This window comes from Leptosomus discolor, chromosome 1, assembly GCF_034619465.1.
Source record: "Leptosomus discolor isolate bLepDis1 chromosome 1, bLepDis1.hap2, whole genome shotgun sequence".
Taxonomy (NCBI): Eukaryota; Metazoa; Chordata; class Aves; order Leptosomiformes; family Leptosomidae; genus Leptosomus; species Leptosomus discolor.
The window spans coordinates 59695786-59716072 of NC_141391.1; the positions used below are offsets into that span (position 1 = coordinate 59695786).

At 40.8% G+C, this 20287-nt stretch overlaps 2 protein-coding genes across 2 annotated transcripts in view; one reads left to right on the forward strand and one right to left on the reverse strand.

Moving 5' to 3' along the window:
* The first annotated feature begins 5266 nt into the window (after positions 1 to 5266).
* The window catches only part of UBAC2 (UBA domain containing 2), a 90594-nt gene continuing 75573 nt past the window's right edge, over positions 5267 to 20287 (forward strand). The window contains exons 1-3 of the mRNA XM_086481547.1: positions 5267 to 5560; positions 9287 to 9406; positions 9839 to 9945. Of these exons, the coding sequence (XP_086337673.1) occupies positions 5267 to 5560; positions 9287 to 9406; positions 9839 to 9945 (521 nt within the window). The remainder of the gene's footprint in view (positions 5561 to 9286; positions 9407 to 9838; positions 9946 to 20287) is intronic.
* On the reverse strand, positions 11528 to 12493 carry GPR18 (G protein-coupled receptor 18). The gene has a single exon (XM_009949994.2). It carries the CDS (start codon positions 12491 to 12493, stop codon positions 11528 to 11530), a length of 966 nt encoding a protein of 321 aa, XP_009948296.1.

Consider the following 20287-nt stretch of genomic DNA (forward strand, 5'->3'; position numbering starts at 1 on the left):
CTTCAGCTTCTTTTTCCCCTCAGTGTTCTACAGTAATGTGATGGCTTCAGACTTTTTTGAAGCCTCCAACTAAATCAGAGAAATGAACAATTTAAAAAATGAACATCTAAAAACTATAGACCTTATTTTTGGAGAGAAAAAAATTCAAAGAAAGATACTCAATTGAAAGGTGGATAGGTTTTTTGCATTAAAAAAATCAACCAGGCTTTCTGCCCTCCTGATACGTCTCACAGAGAAACCTGTGTCAATCCAAGTCACTGTCTAATTTCTATAAATGGATAGTTCTTCAAGGCATTAATTGTTTAAATGGAACAGGGAAAGTGAGTCTGTAAGTAATGAACTCAAAGGTATAGATTATTGACTGAAAGAAGAGGTGTTCAGTACAAGTTTACATTATGATACACACAGGGAGAGATGCTTTCTTCATGTGAACGTCAGAAGACGTCAGACTTCAAAGTGGTGTGAGCTGAGAACAGCTAACAGTGCCCTTCAAAGTTCTTCTTGATGTCGTCAGATTAAAATCTTGGCTTTGGTGCCTATTAGCAACTTCCTTTTTTAGCAGTTCACTCTTCTGGTGTGAAGCAGATATTGACAGAATCATTTATGGTAGTCAGTCTATCTGCATATGTACTAAATTTTTCCTGTATTACAGTTTTTTAATGCAGTTTTGTTCTTCCTGTGCTCCTGCTCTTTACTACCCATTAATACTTTTAAAGTAGTCTTATTGTTCCTTAGTTCCTTTTGTTGTCTAAGGTTAATGACAACAGATCTATGGATTACATAATACCCTGCAAAAAAGCAGTTGTCCAAAAATTAGCAGGTTCTGTGCTATAACTGGGATGTTTGAGAAGGAAGTAAATGTGATTAAAGTTGCATGTGTGAAAAGGGGAAGTTATAGAAGAAATAGTATTTCAGAGTTTCTGTTTTGGCTTGAAATGTTGGGCAAGAGTTTGTGTTTTGTTGCATCAACTACGCTAACATCTTAGGATGAATTGCTGGGGATACTCCTGCTGGATATTCTACTTGTAAGTTTTTAGTAAATGTGTATTGCACATTTCTCTGTTCTCTGCTTGCTGTCTTCTGAGTGTCCTTTCTGAAAGTCATGTTACCAGGGGGAAAGAAGTTATGATTTCACAAACGTCCTGATTTTATTAATTTTTTATTAGTAATTGTAATGATTGAATGGAAGGAAGATGAAATGTCATGTAAATTAACTTAGATATGTTTCTTTGAACGGTGGATCCAAGTATGGTGAAGAGAAAGTCACTTTATTCAGGACATTTATTCAGGTGGTTCTTGCTTCACAGCCTCTAGAAAGCAAGCTAATCTTAATCCCTCATTCAAAGGAAACAAAGGTATTTGTTTTAACTAGATGTGCATGTGTGTTTTGCCAGCGAAAAAGAGCGATTGTTTTATTTCCTGAAACATTGAGCCTTCGGAGGGCATGACCTCTACAGGTGCAGAGAGCTTAGGTTTAATTATAGCCAAAGAATGAATGTTGAAAACAAAACGTCTGATTAATATTCAACTTTTATTAACATCTCTAAAGACTTCCTTTGGTTGGTGTGTTTTTCCTATCTATTTGAAAGTTGTTGAGAACTTGGAAGTTGCTGAGATAAAAAGTCAAGGTGATGCCACTGCTATTATGTTTTCCAATCACGTTTAAATATATTACTTTTTAAATGTGAGAGATTTTTCTTTAAAATAGCTGCTTTCTTTTTTTTTTTGTCTTTAAGATAAAGCACCTTTGTCAAAGAGTCTGTTACTAGTCCCAAGTGCCATCTCAATTCTATTGACTCTGCTCTTCCAACATTATCAGAAGTTCTTTGCATATAACCTACAAGCTATAAAAGAAGATTTTCAGGTAAGAGTCAGTTCATTTTCTGTGGAAAGAGACTGCAAACTCTGCTCTTCTAATCCCCCCTTTTTTTTTTTCCCTAATCTGTTTTTCCTCTGGTTCTTTTCCTTTGTTCGTAGACCAGCTTGTTTTACCTTTTTTTTTTATGTCACTCCAGTATGCCACTTTTGGGAAAAAGTGAGAAAAACTGATCTGAAACGATCAACACAGCTTTTCACTTCTTTCTTTTGTCTGGGAAATTATTTGGTTTGTATCATTTTTCCTCCCAGCCACTGGCATTTGGAAGTTTGCTGTGAATGAAGTGTGGTTTAACACATGTAATAATAGAAGTACTCTGATATGAATGTCAATATCTTATTGTGCTTAGTTTTTGTGGCTTAAGAGTGCTATTATGATTGGGTATTCTGATTATATATGATTGATTTTAACAACAGAGGCCCTAACTTTCTCTCTGCAACTTCTGTTACAGTTAGTTGTGGGAAACTAAAATTTGCCTGTTGAATAGAACTACTGCTTCTATCTTGAAGATTCCAAGGGGTGGGGGAGTTTGTCATGCTCCTCAGTAATCTGCTGAATTGGTTTATTATCTTACATTTCTTCCTTATTCCCAGTTCAAATTGAGATTTTTTATCTTTCAGGTGTTGCATCTTGTAAGGTTTTGTTCTCGGTTTAATTAAGAATTGTCTAGTATCAGTTGTAATTGTCAAAATAATGCACTGAGAAGTGATTAGATAAGTTTTGTGGGGATTTGTTTTTTTCATTTTTGGAAATGGCAAACAGAATAGGGTCAGCAAATGCCTCTGCAATTATGTTATCCCACGTGTTTTACAGTTACCTCAAAAAACAGTATGTAGTCAACTTAATGCCTTTGAGGATGCCATCTATAGCCTATAAACCTTAAAAGATTGTTAGACCTAGCTACTGATACTCAGTGCTGTTGCACTCTCCATGATCTTTGTTGTCAAGAACAAGAGTTTTATTGTAGTGATGTAGACTTCAACTCTTCAAGAGCACTGCTTGTACTTTCCAAGTGTCTTGCTAATGCTGTGCAGCAAAAATGCATAAATTAATATCTGCCTTTTGAAAGCTTTACAACCAAGTGTTTGGGGAGGGGGAAGAGAAAGTCAGAAACTATTCAAATTTTAAATGGAAATGTTGTGGGTTTGGGGTTTGCTGGTTTGTTTGTTTTGCCGTCTGTCTTTAGAGGAGTCCTCTCTTTCCATTTATTTGATCTTATGAAAAACAGTAGTAGCTGTGTCTTATTCAAAGAAACCATCTTTACTGTGTCTTAAGCACAAACATTTGCAAGTATCTGTAGAAGCTATGATAATTTTATAGGGATGCTTCGGGGAATTTGTGGGTTTGGGTTTTTTTCTTTCCTGAAATTGTTGCTTCATTTATTGTCATAGCCTTTGTAGTAAGCTATATGCTATATAGCGGTTTACCTCTGAGATCAGGGAGTGCAGATCGTTTAACTCCTGTCTGATGCTAATACTCAAATTGGAACACTTAAAAAAAAGATTTGTTTAGAATAGATTCATCTGTGGGGATGAGTTTAATGAAATGGAAATTTTCCAGGGACTGAACAGACATTTTGGATATTGGATATTAACACTTGTTAAAGCTGGTAGAGAGCACAGGAAATAAAGTTGAAGAAGAGTGCATTTGATTTGGAAGGCAAAATATGTACTGTGCAAAACGAAAAGATCTTTGTCTCCATAAGGGGTACCCTCAAAAGCAGTGTCTTGATGACATTAGACCTATGTATTTTTTAGGCTGGCTAAAGTAAAGAGCGGTTAGACTTAGAAGCCTTACATAGTCTATGCGAGGGCCGTTCAGTTAATGCGTATCATGAAATGTTCAGCTGCAAGGTCACGGACAGCTCTGCCAGTTTGGACTTCAGGAGAGGCGGTACTCAAGCTACTGGCTAGTTTTTAATACCAGGCATGTTGACATAGGACAGCTAGAATGGTGAGGTCCCACTTCTTTCTTCTTGTTCAGTCCTTTGGTATGCTGGGGAAGTTAGAGGCAGAAGAATCGACTGAGGCCTAAAGACCTTGAGAAACATAAGGCTTGGGCGGTGTGTTGGCAAGTGGACTTCCATGGAGGGGAGAATGCCTTGTAGGCTGTGGCTTAGCAAAGGGATCAGGGAGAGCCAAAGCTGAGCTGGAAACTAGCAAGGGAGATGAAGGGCAGCAAGGAAGGTTGCTGTAAGTACAGCTGCAGCAAAAGAAGGACTTAAGGAGAGAGAGTGTGGGCCCATCATTGTGCCGGGGGACCTAGTGACAAGGGATATGCAAAAGGCTCAGGTTTTCAGGCAGATATATTTGTTTGCACTAGTATGTTTTGCCTTCAGGCCTCCAAGGCCCCTAAACCTCCTAGCAGAGTCTGTGAGAGTGAAGCAGTATCCACCATTAAGAAAAATAGTTAGGGATCACTTAACCCAACTATGCACAAGTTAGTGGGACCAGACGGCTTACCTCTGAGGGTGCCAAAGGAGCTGGAAATGTAATTGTGAGACCTTTCTCTAGCATATTTGAAAGGTCGTGGCAATTGGTGGAGGTGCCCGATGGCTGGAGAAAGGCAAATGTCACGCCCATCTTCAGGAAGGGCAGAAAGGAGGATCCAGGTAACATCAGGCTACTCAGCCTTACCTTGATCCTTAGGAAGGTCATGGAGGAAATCTTTATAAAAGCCATTTCTTGACACATGCAGGACACAAAGGTGACTGGGAGCAGCCAACCAAGGTGAAGTGGACCGATCCTGTGGGTCACAATTAGGTTGCTCAGCTGGTGTTGGCAACAGAGTTTTGGCTTTTATGCTCATGGGACCCTCTCTGAGGATTGAGGACTACTTGGAAGAAGTGGCATCTGTCTGACTAGATGGGACAAAAGCATCTTTGCTAACAGGCAGGCCAGCCTGGTGAGGAGAACTTTAAGACAGTAACAATCCAGGAGGGATATGACAACCCAGTCAAGTGAGGAGGCAGTGGACTGGGTTAGGCAGCAAAAGGTACAGGATGATGTGAACAGAAGGGATCTTGTAATCAACAAAACAGGACTGAAAAGGACCTACTTCAAGTGTATGCACATAAATAAGGAAGTGCCTGTGAGACAGCAGTATGTGGAACACTCCCATACGTTTTCTGGGAAATCAGTGTGACTGGGTGCCTCTCTGAAGTGTCTGTACACTGATGTGTGCTACATGGGGAACAAATAAGAGGAATTAAAGGTCATATGCCATTACAGGGCTACAATCTCATTGGGGTCATGGAGATGTGGTGGGTTAGCTCATGTGATAGCAATGCTGCAACAGGCAGGTACAAGCTCTTTAGGAAGCACAGGCAAGGAGGGGAATAGATCTTTGTGTGAAGGAGCAGCAGAACTGCACAGGGCTTTATCTTGGGACATGAGGAAGTTGAGAGTTTATGGGTCAGGATTAGAGGGCAGACCAGAACAGCCAACTTTGGTGGTAGTGTTTGCCACAGGTCATCTGATGTCAGCAACAGGGTTTTGGGTTGAAGTAGATGAGGCCTTCTTCAGACACATGGAAGAAACCTCACAATTTCAGGCCCTGGCCCTCATAGACGGCTTTAACCATCCTCATATGTGCTGGGAGGGCAACACAGCAGGGCACAAGCAGTCCAGGAGGTTTCTCGAGTGCTTTGATACCAACATCCTAACACAGATGATCGAGGAGCTGGTGAGGGGAGATGTTGTGTCTGGACCCCATACTTACAAACAAGGAATTACTGGTTGGGCATGTGAAGATCAGGGGCAGCCTTGGTTGCAGTGATCATGAGATGGTGAAGTTCAGGGTCCTGAGAGGAGGGGACAAGACAGATTGCAGGATTGCAACCCTGGACTTCAGGCAAACGGACCTTGGCCCATTCAGAGATCTGCTTGGAAGACTCCTATGTGATACAGTTCCTGAAAAAAAAAGAGTGTACCAGCAGATCTGGTTGGTTTTCGAGGATCATGTCCTCCAAGCTCAAGAATGGCTCATCCAGTGCATAGGAAGTCAAGCAAAAGTGTCAGGAGGCCTGCATGGATGAATGAGGAGCTCCTGACTAAACTAAAACACAAAAATGAAGCACACAAGAGGTAGAAGTAGATCAGGTGACCTGGGAGGAATATGGAGACACTGTCTGAACATGCAGGGATGGATTAGGAAAGCCAAAGCCCACCTGGAGTTGAAGCTGACAAAGGATGTGGAGGGCAACAGGAAGGGCTCCTACAGGAATATCAGCAAATGGAAGACTTAAAGAAAACATGGGCCTGCTGCTGCATGGGAATGGGTACCTGGAGACAGAAGACATGGAAAAGGCTGAGGTATCCAGTGCTTGCATTGATTGCCTTGGTTCTTTACTGGTAAGACTTCTTTTCAGCAGTCCCAGGCTGCTGAGATCAGTCACGAATGTCTGGAGCAATGAAGTCTCAAACTCAGTGAAGGGAACTCAGGCTACAGAACGTTTAAACTAACATCCATGGGACCTGATGGTATACACCCACAAGTTTTGAAGAAGTTGTCTTGTGTCGTTGTGTGGCCACTCTTGTTTATCTCTGAAAGATCATTGCAATCAAGGAAAGTTCCTGAGGACTGGAAGAAAGCAGATGTCGTCCTGTCTTCAGGAAAGGCAAGAAAGGAGATTGGAGAACTACAGGCCAGTCAGCATCACCTGGATCTCTGGGAAGGCCATGAAACAAGCCCTCCTAGAAATCATTTTCAGACACATAAAGAACAGTAGAGTGACTGGAGGTAGTCAGCACAGACTTATGGAGTGGAAATCTTGACTAACCTGATAGCTGTCTATGATGAGGTGGATGACTATCTTGGTGGGTGAAGGGAGAGAAGTGGATTTTGTTCATTTTGACCTTGCTTTTTGTACTGTCTCCCATAATATCCTCAGACAAACTGATGAAGTACAAGTGAGAGAAGTGGGCAGTGAAGTCGATTGAAACCTGGCTGAACTGATGGGCCCACAGGGTTGTGGTCAGTGGCACAAGGTCCAGCTGGAGGCCAGTCACTAGTGGTGTACACCAGGGATGAATATGGGGGCCAATACTGTTCAGTGTCTTCATTCACAACTTGGGCAGCAGGACAGAGCGTGCTCTCAAAAAGCTTGTGGTTGATGTAAACCAGATGAGCAGTTGATATGCCAGTTAGTTCTGCTGCCATTCAGAGGTGAGGAAAGGGTCAACAGGAACTTCTTGAAGTTCAGCAAAGGCAAATGCAAAGTCCTGCCCCTGGACAGGAGTAACCTCATGCACCTGTAGGAGCTGGGAGCTGACCAGCTGGAAATCAGCTTTACAGAAAAGGCCCTGGGGGTCCTGGTGAAGACTTAAGTTGAACATGAGGCAGCAATGCAGCTTTGTGGCTAAAAAGGCCAACAGCACCCTGGGCTGCATCAGGAAGAGCCTCACTAGAAGGCCTGATGGGGCGATCCTTCCTCTCTGCTCAGCCTCTCTGAGACCACATCTGGAGTGCTGTCCCTTGTGCTGGGCTCCTGAGTACAAGATAGACCTTGGCATACTGCAGAGAGTCCAGCGGAGGGTCACTAGTATGGTCAGGGGCTGGAGTATGAGAAGAGGCTGAGAGAGCTGGGATTGTTTAGCCTGGAGAAGAGAAAGCTTAGGGTGAATCTTACCAGTATGTGTGAACACCTAATGGGAGGGAGCAAAGAAGAGGGAGCTAGGCCCAGTGAAAGGACAAGAGGCAATGGGCATGAACTGAAATACAAGAAATTCCTTTTAAAGAAGAAGCTTTTTTACTGTAAGACTGATAGAACAGAGGAACAGTTTCCCCAGAGAAGTTGTGTAGTCTTCATCCTTGGAGATAGTCAAAACCAGACTGGACGTGGTCAGTTAACATCCTGCTCGAGTTGACTTTGTTTTGAGTGAGGATGTCAGACTGGATGATCTCCAGAGGTCCCTTCCTACCTCAACCATTCTATGATTCTATAAAAGCATGCGTGACCAACTGGTTGCTTTCTTCCACGAGGCAAGTGGTGCTGTGGACAAGGGGAGTCAGTGGATTTTGCATACCTTGGCTTTAGCAGAGCCTTTATCCCAGCCTCCCATTGTGTTCTTGAAGCCAAATTGGTGAGATATGTACTGAATATCTGGACAAGAAGATGGGTGGAAAATTTGCTGGTCTATCTATGGAGTTATGATTGTTAGTGCAAAGTCCACTTGGCAGGTATTAATTAGGGGCAGGCCCCTCAGAGATCAATACTGGGACCAGTACGATTTAATGTCTTCCATTAGTGACCTGGATGATGGGATAGAGTGCACTTTAAGCAAGTTTGTGGGTGATCCAAAATTGGTGGGAATTGTCGATATGTTGGAAGGAAGGGCTGCTATTCAGAGAGACTGTGGCAAGCCCAAGAAATGGGCTGACCGGAACTTCATGAATTGGAATGTCCTGCTTCTGGGATGGAATAACCCCAGGCTGCAACAGTGCAGGCTGGCAGGGGGCAAGTGCTTGGGAGTAGCTCCGCAGAGAAGGACCCATGGATCTTGCGGACAACAGGAGTCAACAGCGCACTCTTGCAGCTAAGAAGGCCAACCATCTCCTGAGCTGTATTAGTGGGAGTGTGGCCAGTAGGTTGAGGCAAGTGGCCCTACTCCTGTAGTTGACACAGTGCTCTAGATGTGATCTCACAAGTGCCCAGTTCTGGAATCCTCAGTACAAGAAAGATGTGAACACACTGGAGCGGATCCACCAAGACAGTCAGAAGGCTGGTGCATGTGACATTAAAGGAGAGGCTGAGAGAACTGGGTCTGCCCAGCCTCAAGAAGAGAAGGCAAAGAGGAGACACCTTGTTGCTGTCTACAGCTGATTAGAAGCTATAGCGAAGCTGGAGCCAGACTCTGCATGGAGGTGCGCAAGAGGTGGTGGACACAAGGTGGAACATGGGAAATTCTGCCTAGATGTAAGGATTTGATTTAATTTTTTAAGCCATGGGGGTGGCCAAACACTAGCACAGGTTTCCCAGAGAGGCTGTGGAATCTCTATCCTTGAAGGTGTTCAAGATTTGACATGACCCTGAGCAAGCTGATCTGATGAGAACTGCTTAGAGCAGTACGCTGGACTAGTTGATACCTGGAGGTTGCTTCAAAAAAATTTTTTTTCCGTACTTCTGCAATTTACTAGGATTCTGATTTCCATTTTTGTTTTCAAATGTGAACTAGAGATCTAAAAATGTATTTGACTTCATTTCAGTTGTAGGTAGACCTGCTCCTTGAAAATACTTTATTTTTAAACAGACTTCTTGAACTCTCCATAACATTCTACTCTCTTTATTTGCCTCCTTAAATGTACTGCATTTCGGTTGCCTGACTTCGGTATTATATTCGCTCTGAGCACAAATTCTGTAAAGAATTTCCTTCAAGGAGAGGCTTAACATGATGATCTTTAACCTTCTAGATTTGGAGACTTGTATGTGGGAGGACAATATGTCTTGATTTGAAAGACACATTCTGCAGCAGTCTGCTCATTTACAACTTTAGAATATTTGAAAGAAGATATGGCAGCAGAAAATTTTCAGTAAGTTCCAGTTACATTTTTTTTAACAGAAATTATTTTCTACACTGTTTAGAATCTTGTAGTCTTGGATTAATATTGCGGTTTTGTTACTAACATTTTGTATAGAAATACATGTTAAAGCGTTTTAAAGAGAATTTGGTTTCCATAAATCTAAATTTATATTGATAATATCTTGCAGTCAAATGGATTACTCTAAAGTTTGCAATTGTATCAGTTGAAGGTTCCAAGACCCACAGAACTTAATTTTGATAACAAATCTTAAGTCTCCATTTTTCAGTATCTAGACATGTAGATCTGGAATTACGTGTGCTGAAGATTTTATTCGTCTTAATTGAACTAGTATAGTGGTTTTCATGTTCTTTTATTTAGAGATACTTTCAAACTTTCTTTTTAAACTGTTGAATTAATTGAAATTAAACTTTTTCTTTCCAGTCCTTTTTACTGGGTGCTTGGATGCTCTCAGCTTTGTTTGATCTTCTCCTAGTAGAAATCGCGCAGTATATATTTGGCATCACCATCAACAGTTTGCCTTCTGGTTTGTAAGTAGCTCCTAATGGATTTGTTATTTTAGATATAGTTTCAAGGGATTATTTTGTGCAGATTTTAATTTTTAAAAAAACTGTCTTCATGTAACCCTTCAAATTAAATTTAATCCTCTTTTGAACTACAGTGTAAAGGTTCTTGGCACAACTATTATATTTTCAAACATTCATTTCCTAGTTGTGATCTGTGGTTAATTAATTTATAATTTATCCATATAATGATTACTTTCCGTTCTGTTAGTCCCATTTCCACTGTCAGCAAGATTGAAACACAGCTTGCAGTGCACAGATAATTGCTATATTTGGTTTTGTTCAGTTTTGTAAATCTGAAAACTGAAATCAGGTTGGTGCTAATTTCTTTCTTAAATCACAAAGAGAGCACAAATAATTCATACCTTTATGGTCACTTCAAAATGCAGATGCAGTTATATCCATTTCATACTGGTATTTTGTATGTTTGTGTTCTGAAGTTCTTAAAGCTTTAAGGTATTTAGTTGTTCAGTTTTGCATAGCCTATATTTGAGATTTCTGCACTTAGAGATGTACATGTTACAGTAGAACTGTAGAGCTTGCAGAGCCTTTGTGGTTAAGCTTCTGACAGGTGAGATCAGCCTCCTGCAGACTTGAGTTTCCATGTGTACACTCTGAGGTAATAATAAAAGCTATTGGAGTGAGATTTTTTAATACTAAAAACGGTATTAGTCTTTTTTATTTCTACTTTTTTGCATGTCTCTTGGAAGTAGCTAAAAGCTGATTTGATAAGGAAGAAAAAGCATGTGTTTGACATTATAGAGTTGTATTTTTTATAGTGTGTGAGTATTCAAAAGGGGTTGAAAGCTTGCGTAGTACTGCAGTTACTCCTAGTGTTTGCTACCTAAAAGTTTGCTGCTGGGACATAGGCTGCTAGTGTGTCTGCACAAACTCAGTGTTTTAATCTGTGTAAAAAAGATACTTAGTGCAAGAGTAAGGTGTAATAAATGTGCACGTCATACCCACAGGGAACTAATAAACAGTTTGACTATCATACCTTTTGATGGTATTTTTATCTATGACTGCAGAATGTTGTCAATTGCAAAGAAATCTGCATCAAAGAAGTTTTTAGTTGAATTAAATATAAATGTTATCTACATATGCTTTCTCTTTAAGTCATGCTGACATTGATCATGAGAGAATGAGGCTAATTTTAGAAGTGTGGTATATATAGTAGTTTCAGGAGCGTTTGGTTGTGCAAATATAAAAAATTAATGTATACGTTGCATCATCGTTTTTCAGTGCTGTCTGCTTTATTATACTAGTAGTCACTTTATCATGTCTGACAGTATTCACAATCTTTTGAGATGACAAAAGCATTGGAAAGTTTAACACTGATACTAGGTTTTAATTTCATTTCAGATGAAAAAAACCTGTTGAGCAAATATAGAGGTGCAATTATTATTCTGCTTCTCTCATATTTGCAGTGCAACAAATCTATCTGTTACTTCTGGCTGTAGAACATTCTTCAGTGTAGTCAAAATGCTAGAATTCAGAAAAATAATCACTTGTTTACATTATGAAAGTCCCCTGACATTTTTTTCTCTTTTTATATCATTTCACTGTTCATATTACTGAGTGATCTTACACTTGCAGTTCGAAAACTTTTCCTGCGCACACTTCGAAGGTAATTGCGATAAAGGATTACACTGATGACTCTCGCCTGAAATTGTTTAGAAACAATGTAGTACAGTATAACATCCAAGCATGTGCTGAGATTCATGAGGAAGGTGGTAAAGGCTGCCCAGGGATTGTAAGTTGTATCTTCAGCTTGCAGCATCAGGAAGGCAAAGCAAATGTGGAAGGGTACAAAGCAGACAAGTACTTGAGCAATCAGAGTAACTATAATTCTTATGGATCTCTCCTTGGCCTTAGGCTTCAGTTTGGAAGTCTTGCCATGGATAAAATTGTAAATAATGACTAGGTAACACCCCATCATGATAAACAAGGGAATCAAAAAGAAAAAAATCAAGCGAGAAAAGTTCAATGTATTTACTTCCTTTAAATGGATGATATCAAGCATTTTCATGCAGGTGGTGAAATTCGAGGCTTTGTCTGGATCAGATTGTAAAAACAGCAACGGGGACGTTGTTGCGAGGGTCATCACCCAGATTCCAGTGCATGCCAGCACAGCCTTTTTTGTATTTTTTAGTTCTTTGACATGTTTGGGCTGGACAATAGCCATAAATCTGTCGACGCTTATAAAAGTGAGCAACCAGAGAGCAATGGCTGGATAAAATACAGTGAAGGCACTGATAATCCGACAGAATGTATCTCCGAAAGGCCACATTTCTTTCCCATGATAAATTATCCGAAAAGGCAAGGAAAATATAAAAATTATGTCAAGTAATGCCACATTCATCATATATATAGTTATAGTTGTTCTCTTCTTGGTAGTGCAGCTGAAAACCCATAGTGCAGTGGCATTCACCAGCAATCCCACTGTGAATACAAAACTGTAGAAGACCAGTGATGCAATCCTGTATTCTTCAGGGTGATGATTTCCAGCCATCATATTTTAATTGAATTTAGGAATGGTTGTTGCACTCTATAAATATCCTAAAAATAGATACAATATGAAAAGTTACTATCAGTCAAATCAAAACTTTTTCTAAAAACAAACAAGAAGATTGTTGTAGGTTGGGGCTTAGTTATGAGATGGTATTGTTTAATACATTTGGCTGCGAAAATGTACTAGCTTTGTTGCTATTTCTGACTACAAATACATTATTGTGCTCTGAAGGAGGTACTTTTACTGTCAGACCTGTGAGAAATAGTATTTATAAGCTAGTTTTAATTCAATATTTTTAATTACTTAAGAGATTTCTTATATAAGGAATCAAAAAGTCAAGATGGACCAGCAACTCTGAGTATGGTTCAGCAGCTGATCATTAGATTGAAACAGCTGTATTTGAGGTAAGAGAGCTATTTTCTAAAGAAAAGTTGTTCCTGTTGAAAAAAATAATGATTAAAACTAGTTATGAAAAGAAATAAGTGAGCATGGCATGTGGTGACATTTCTATATGCAAAGTGAAGTATTGACTTTGCATTTTATCTATGTTGGAACTACTTAGTTCCCAAAAGAATAGATGCATGCAGTTGCTCATAAAAGACACTAAAAAGCTATTTTAATAGCTGTGCAGCTTCTAATACAGTATTTAATCCCAGGGCATCAGAACCAACCACCTGACATATGAATGAGATCAATAGATTGATAAACTTTCTATATAAAGAAGTAAAAAGATGGGAAGCAGCGCAGTCTCCAACCAGGCCCTATGTTGGGGGGAAAAGCTGCTGGTAGCCAGCTGCTCCAGAGCACAGTTGTGTTGTGTCTCTCAGCTTCTTGGTCATAGGAGTTCGATATCTGAAATGTCATTATGCAGACCTGAGTGATGAGAGCTGAAAGATTATTCACTGGTTTACTTGGGAGCTATTTGAGGATGGCACACCTTACCTGGTATTTGCATGGGTGCTTTGGTTAACATACACCCCCCTGCTTTCCTGGCTGTTGCTGCGGTCACCGTTTCATGACTTTGAATGGGAGGATTCCTCTTGTTTGGCCTTTTACCCAGCCCCCTGGCACCTTTGTGAAGAGGAGAAAGGAATTAGTTGTTTGTATGATCTTTCTACTTATCATAAAATCATAGGATCATTAAGTTTGGAAAAAACCTCTAAGATCATCAAGTCCAATCATCAACCCAACACCACCATGCCCACTAAACCATGTGCCGAAGCGCTACATCAGCACGTTTTTTGAACATCTCCAGGGATGGTGACTCTACCACTTCCCTCGGCAGCCGGTTCCAATATTTGACCACTTTCAGCAAAGAAATTTTTCCTAATGTCCAATCTAAACCTCCCCTGGTGCAACCTGAGGCCATTTCCTCTTGTCCTATTGCTTATTACTTGGGAGAAGAGAACAACATTCACCTCACTACAACCTCCTCTCAGGTAGCTGTAGAGAGCAATAACGTCTCCCCTCAGCCTCCTCTTCTCCAGACTAAACAACCCCAGTTCCCTCAGCCACTCCTCACAAGACCTGTTCTCCAGGCCCTTCACCAGCTTCGTTGCCCTTCTCTGGACACGCTCCAGCACCTCAATGTCTTTCTTGGAGAGGGGCCCAAAACTGCACACAGGATTCGAGGTGCAGCCTCACCAGTGCTGAGCACAGGGGCACGATCACTTCCCTACTCCTGCTGGCCACACTATTGCTGATACAGGCCAGGATGCTGTTGGCCTTCTTGGCCACCTGGGCACACTGCTGGCTCATGTTCAGCCGGCTGTTGACCAACACCCCCAGGGCCTTTTCTGCCTGGCAGCTTTCCAGCCACTCATCCCCAAGCCCGTAGCGCTGCATGGGGTTGTGGTGACCACAGTGCAGGACCCGGCACTTGGCCTTGTTAAACCTCATACAGTTGGCCTCGGCCCATCGATCCAGCCTGTCCAGATCCCTTTGCAGAACCTTCCTACCCTCGAGCAGATCAACACTCCCACCCAATTTAGTGTCATCTGCACTTGCGACAGACAGCTATGTAATTGCTACAGTATCAGTTAGGCACCAAAACTGTTCAAGAGCAGAAGAGTGCATAGTTCTGTGGTTTTTTCTCTCCAAAAGCGGAGAATGCATTAAAAAAATCTTGTTACTGCTCATCTGGTTTATGCTTTTACTGTGATGTTACTAGGTACTTTTTTCAGTGGTGTAGGAATGCAGGGAGATTGAACCAGTCTTTATTATCCTAGCATCCTGGTTTGACACTGGAAATATCAGCTGCTTTTGAGAAAAGTATCCATGGAGTAACTAACTTAAGTATGACCTATTAAATCTTTTTTCAGGTTAGTTTCTGCCTTGAAATATGAAGTTTGGACTTCTGATTTTTTTACAATTCTGCGGTTTATAGATATTAAAAAAAAATGATGCATACAAATACCTAGCCCTAATCTTTTGTCTCAACATGGGTTTTTTTTAGCTGTACAAAACAAAACCATGTGTTTTCTGATCAGATGAGGTCATTAGAACAGTAACAGAATTTATGTTTTGTATAGGAAAAGCTATGCATATAATACTTACAAAAAAGTAGGTTTGGAGGACATCTGTATAAATGCCTCTAAAACACATCTTTGTGAGAAGAACATTAAAAATAAAAAAATTAAAGAATGAAAGCAGACCCTATGGAAAGGCATATTCTTGAAAGAAAATTTTTGTAGCACGTGCTTGTAGCACAGTTGAAATATTATCTGACATACTGTCCCACTTTCATTACTGTTGCATAAAATTGTCTAAATATTACTTAACATCCCCCGCCTGCCCCTGCACATTTTAAGTGTTTTATCTCTTTTGCTCTGGTTTTTTCTCTCTTGCTAGTGGTTCTGTATGACATAGTGCATGGCTACCTATCTCAAGATCCTGACTGATTTAGCAGGTGAATTGCATACTAATGTATAGGATAGGTAGAAAAATTCACTTTTTATAGATGAATGTTAATAATCAGCACGGATTTTGGTTTTGGTTTTGCTCTTCTCTCTTTTGGACTTGCGGTGACTGTAATCGTTTTTGGTCAGGTTCTGTTTCCAAAATAACCAGCAGGCTGATGTTGATGGGAAGAGAGGAAGCTGAATCTGGCACAAGCTTCTGTCAGGAAAACCTGCCTTGTTTGCTGGTTATTTCAAGTTTGTGCCACTTTTGAGATATAGCAAAGAATGGACTTATTGTAACAAAAAGTGGTTTTTTTTTCTTTTTGTTTAGTTGTTGTAGACACTGTTTCCAAACTTTGTGGGTCTAAATGCATGTCAATGTTATAATTATGTATTTCTCCTAAACTGAATTTCTAAGATTCTAAAATTTAACATTTGTGTAGGTACGAAATAATGAGATTTTTAAAAAGTGTGTAGTTACCTGTCTGCATTTATACGCGAAAGCAGATGTTCTGCTTTTTCATCAGTACTTGTCTGCATGGAGTTCAGGTTGATATCTCCCAGGTCAGCCCAAGTATATCTTTGGGTGCCTCTGAGTGGTTTTTTTTCCCTAGTTGCCATTTTTCATAATGGGAGCACGTACTTACTGGTATTGACTAAAGTGCTTGCTGAAGAGCCCCTGGAGTCACTGGTTTCTGGATGTCTGTCTGTGTTAATTCAGAATGATTACTCTGATGTTGGTCTGTATGTTTTATCAACCTGTTTTATTTTTTTAATGATAGCTGAGGTCCTGAATGTCTAATGTGAATTGTGCAGCGCATCCAGGTGCTGTGTACGAGAACAAAGACTTTCAGAACAAAACCAGAATTAAATCTTTTCCTCCAGATTCTTACTATGAGTTAGGCAACAGTTATTCCACTTAAAGGATTGGGTGTGAATCTCTCTTCCTAATCCCCTTTTTTTTTCCTTTTGCTGCCACTTACATTTGCTCACATTTCTCTGAGGGGTACATGGCTCTCAGTGAAGCACAGACAGATCAAGATCTCTCCTGGTTTATTTTGATGAAAACAAACATTTTTCCTTTAGTGGTAACGTACGTACCAATGCTTTTAGTTATCGCATATTTTAAAATTTATTGTTAAAATTGTGAACAACAGTATTTATGATACTATGCTTTTACAGATGCAGTTGTTTTGCTTTACATGTTATTTACAGAATGCTGCTGATGCTTTGAACGTGCATTAAGGAATTAAGTATCTTTTCACTAGTTCTAGAATTAAAGCCAGTGTTCAGCTTCTGAAGAAAGCAGTCTATCTTAGTAGCATATGTAAACATCCAAGTTACTTTGTTAGCATAGCATAATGGATTGTCACTCACCTTTTGTGCACTACAAAGTTTCTTCAGAGATGCTGCTTTCATAGCTCCAAATCTGTAAAAGGTTTAGACTTCCTCTTCTCTGCTCAGCTTCGCTTAGTTAAAATAGCTCCTCTTCACAGGCAGGAAACAATGATGTAATCTAACTAGTTCTGAGCTCTTTCATTGGTCGTACTTAAAAGTTGATGTTTCACATATGTGTGGTGTCTGTGAGCTGATATTTCTGGTACCTTTCAACAGTCAAGCTTTTATAATATTTCCAGTGTGGTCAAACTGGGCTGTTGTACTATGTATCTTTTGAAAATACGTTTTTAAATATTTGAGCTATAACGAAAGCATATTTTTGGTTAATGTTTACATGCAAAGATATCTGCAAGAATATGCATCTTGGTTATGCAGAAGTTTCTTATAAGCACAATGCCAATGTATTTTCTGTAGAGCATAGTCTGGTTTTTGTGGAAATCCCCATTTTATTTATATTGCCTTGGATAGTAGTCAGTCTGAAAGTGACAAAAAACTCGCTACATTTGAAATGAGAAGTTTGATTCACTTGAGTATCCATCGTCGTTTATGCCTGTATTTACCATATTTTACTAAAACAGCAGCAATGTTTCTATATTTTATTTGCTGTCTAAAATAGTAACGTGACTATTTAAGAGCTTTGCAGAAAAATGCTGTATGAAGAGAGGCTCTAGCCTTTGTTAAAATGGAGTAAAATCTCTGAACTGTGTCACTGCAACAGCCACCTTTGGTGGGATGAGAGTGTTCACAAAGGCTAATAGGTAAAGAAGACTTAATTTCCTACATTTCTCTTTGTCAACTCGAAAAAAGGTCCAACCTTTGAAAAAAACATTCAGAGAAGGAGATCGTTCCAGATTCTATATAGAGCGCTCGCTAGCTCCAGGTCTCTGACTGGCAGTCTTTGGGGCATTGAAGCACAATACAGAGAGTTTGGTATCTCTTGTGGCCTCCTTCCCCACCTCCCCAACCCCCAAACCCCTCCCCGATGAAGCAGAGACCTGTTTTGAAGAAGAGAGCAGTAATGTTTGTCTCCTCCTGATGTGCAGTCAAGAATTTGCCAGGATGTGCATGTGGTGTGAGAAGCAACAAAGTCCTGCAGTTCAGATGTAGCCAGAATCGGGTTTGTTTGTGGGGATGTCTGTCTTCACTGACTGTAAAAGTAATATAGGTAGGTCATCCTTACTTAGTGCTAAAGATAACTTCTGTGAAAAATACCCTCTCTGCTGGAGTCATGTAGTTTATCTCAGCTGAATGGGTTTGTGGTAGTGTGTTGGTGTTTGCATAGGTCAGTGTGACGGGAGAAGTAATCACAGGGAGGGACCTGGGTATGGTTTTCAGTGTGTAGATTAGTAACATCTTTAGATACATGGTCTTTCCTGTTTCAGTAAACTAATACCCAACAAATTTCTGTGATCGTTTCAAAGACCTCGTAAATGCAATGAGCTGCAAATCCTACCCAGACCATCCTATGAACTATAATTAAGAAGTGCTTAATATTTTAGGATTAAGGAGTGTCTTAAAAGGACTAACCAGTGTCAAAAACCCTTCAGTGGCTTTATCATCATCAAAACAACTCTGGAACATGCTGCAGCAGGATGTGTCACTTATACTGTTCTCAAGTTTAGTGAAAGCTCATTGAAATTCAGTGACATATATTTTTGAAAGGTTTAAAAAAGAGCGTGTGGCTCTTGGAAGAGAATAACTACGCTTTTGAACTCTCCTAGGCGAGAGCACTTTATTTTGGGAAAAATAATGTACAGAAGTCCGGAGGTCCCTTCCCACCTGAATTGCGCTATGAATGCACCGCAACAAGCAAGTGGATAGACAGTGCCCTCCTTAGCTAAGGAGGGAGTACAAAAGTAATTCTGGATTTGAATGGAAACCAGGCAGATATTGAGGCTGGGATCAGAAAAGCTGTGTGCTTTGAACTGCCTCTTGCCTTGCTGTCTTCCTGGGGGAGGGTTAGAAGGGTGAAGTTTTATAGCTGTGCCTCATTTTGTCTGAAGAGGGTGCCTGAAGTCTTGACCCTACAGGGGACGTCATGCCTTGTGAGGGCAGCTGGAATCCTAGCAGTTCACACGGGTGGATAACAGCAGCCTGGTGGAGTTTACTGGCAGGTTAGTCATACAGCTGGTTTGCCATACCATATACATATCAGCCTGTGTTCTGCTTTCACTCGGGCTTTTCACAGCCTGCCCGGCAGAGAAGAGGCAGCCAAATGGCCCTGCTGCTGACAGGCTGGAAGGCCTTCCCCCTGAGCATGGAGGGGCAGCTCTGTCTGGCAGTGCTGTGCTGAAAACGGGTGTTTGCGCTGCCAGCAAGTGCGTGCTCATTCTTGCCTAGGTGTTCGGGCTGGCTGCAGCTGCAAACATTTGGACATGAACACCCAAGTGAAAAGTTGCACTATCTGTGGTTTGTGAGAGGCCGGGGGCCGCTCCGCTGTGCTGCATTCCCCTGGCGCTTTGGTTTCTGTTGTAGGAAGCACCTGACTCTATTTTTGTTTTCTTCTCCTTCTGTGCTGTTTTATCAGCTAGAGATGAGTGTCTTGCATTGGTTTCTTCTCAGATGGGTGAGTACTTGCACTGCTCCAGCTTTTACCAAAAGAAATGCTCAGTTCCCTCCAGGGAAGTTTTTTGCTATTCTGAAGTTCGTGGAGTAAAGAAGATAATTTTAGTTGTGTTATGTTGTGTTAAAGCTGGTTTTGAGTAGATAAAGGCTGATCCAATGTACTTCATGTCTGAGGATAAGGCAGAGTGCACACATGGTCTCTTACGGTGCCTTCATTAACTGGCAGTAAGCCCTAGAAGAAATGAGCTTTATCACTTGCAACAGTGGGAAAGTGCAGCAATGAAGGGATTGTCTTCATGCCATTGCTTTTGCAGGAGTCATGTACTGCTGGGTCTTTCTCTTTCAGTGGTTTAGTTATGGTACAGGAAAGTATGTTTTGCCTGCCCACTTACTGTGTAATCTAAGCTTTGTCCAGCTGATAGAGAAGCTCTGTGTGCAGAAGGGCAGAAGGATCACCCTCTACTTCAGTTTGGTAAGGAGCAGACTTGAGCTTGTGTTCTCCTCCTTCTGAACTTTCTGTCTTTTGGACCTTATTGAAAAGAAAGAACTAAAGCTTCTTGTACAGTCCAGTGCACCAGTGGTGCAGGAAGCAACTCTCCCACGTGTCAGTTTGTTAACTTACTGGCTTGCTGTTGTGGGCGAGTTCACATGCAGGGTTTGAGTTACTGTTCTCAAACTTGATGAATTTGTGCTTCATTTTTTATTCCCATGTTGTGTTTTACCGTGGTGAAGGTTTAAGAATAGACTGCTGGTTAAAAGTTGTCATGGCACTGAACGCGTGAACTTATTGCAATTGTTTCCGGTTTTGCCATGTGTGTTACTCGGAGGCTGCGTCATGGCATAGCTCTCCCTACGCTCCCACTTCTCAACCTGCAAGTGAGTATAAATGCTGTGGGCAGCAGAGCTGAAGGAATGGGAAACGGAGCAGCTTAAG

Coding starts and splice junctions, on each gene's coding strand:
- GPR18 (XM_009949994.2), bottom strand. CDS start 12,493: ATGATGGCTGGAAATCATCACCCTGAAGAATACAGGATTGCATCACTG.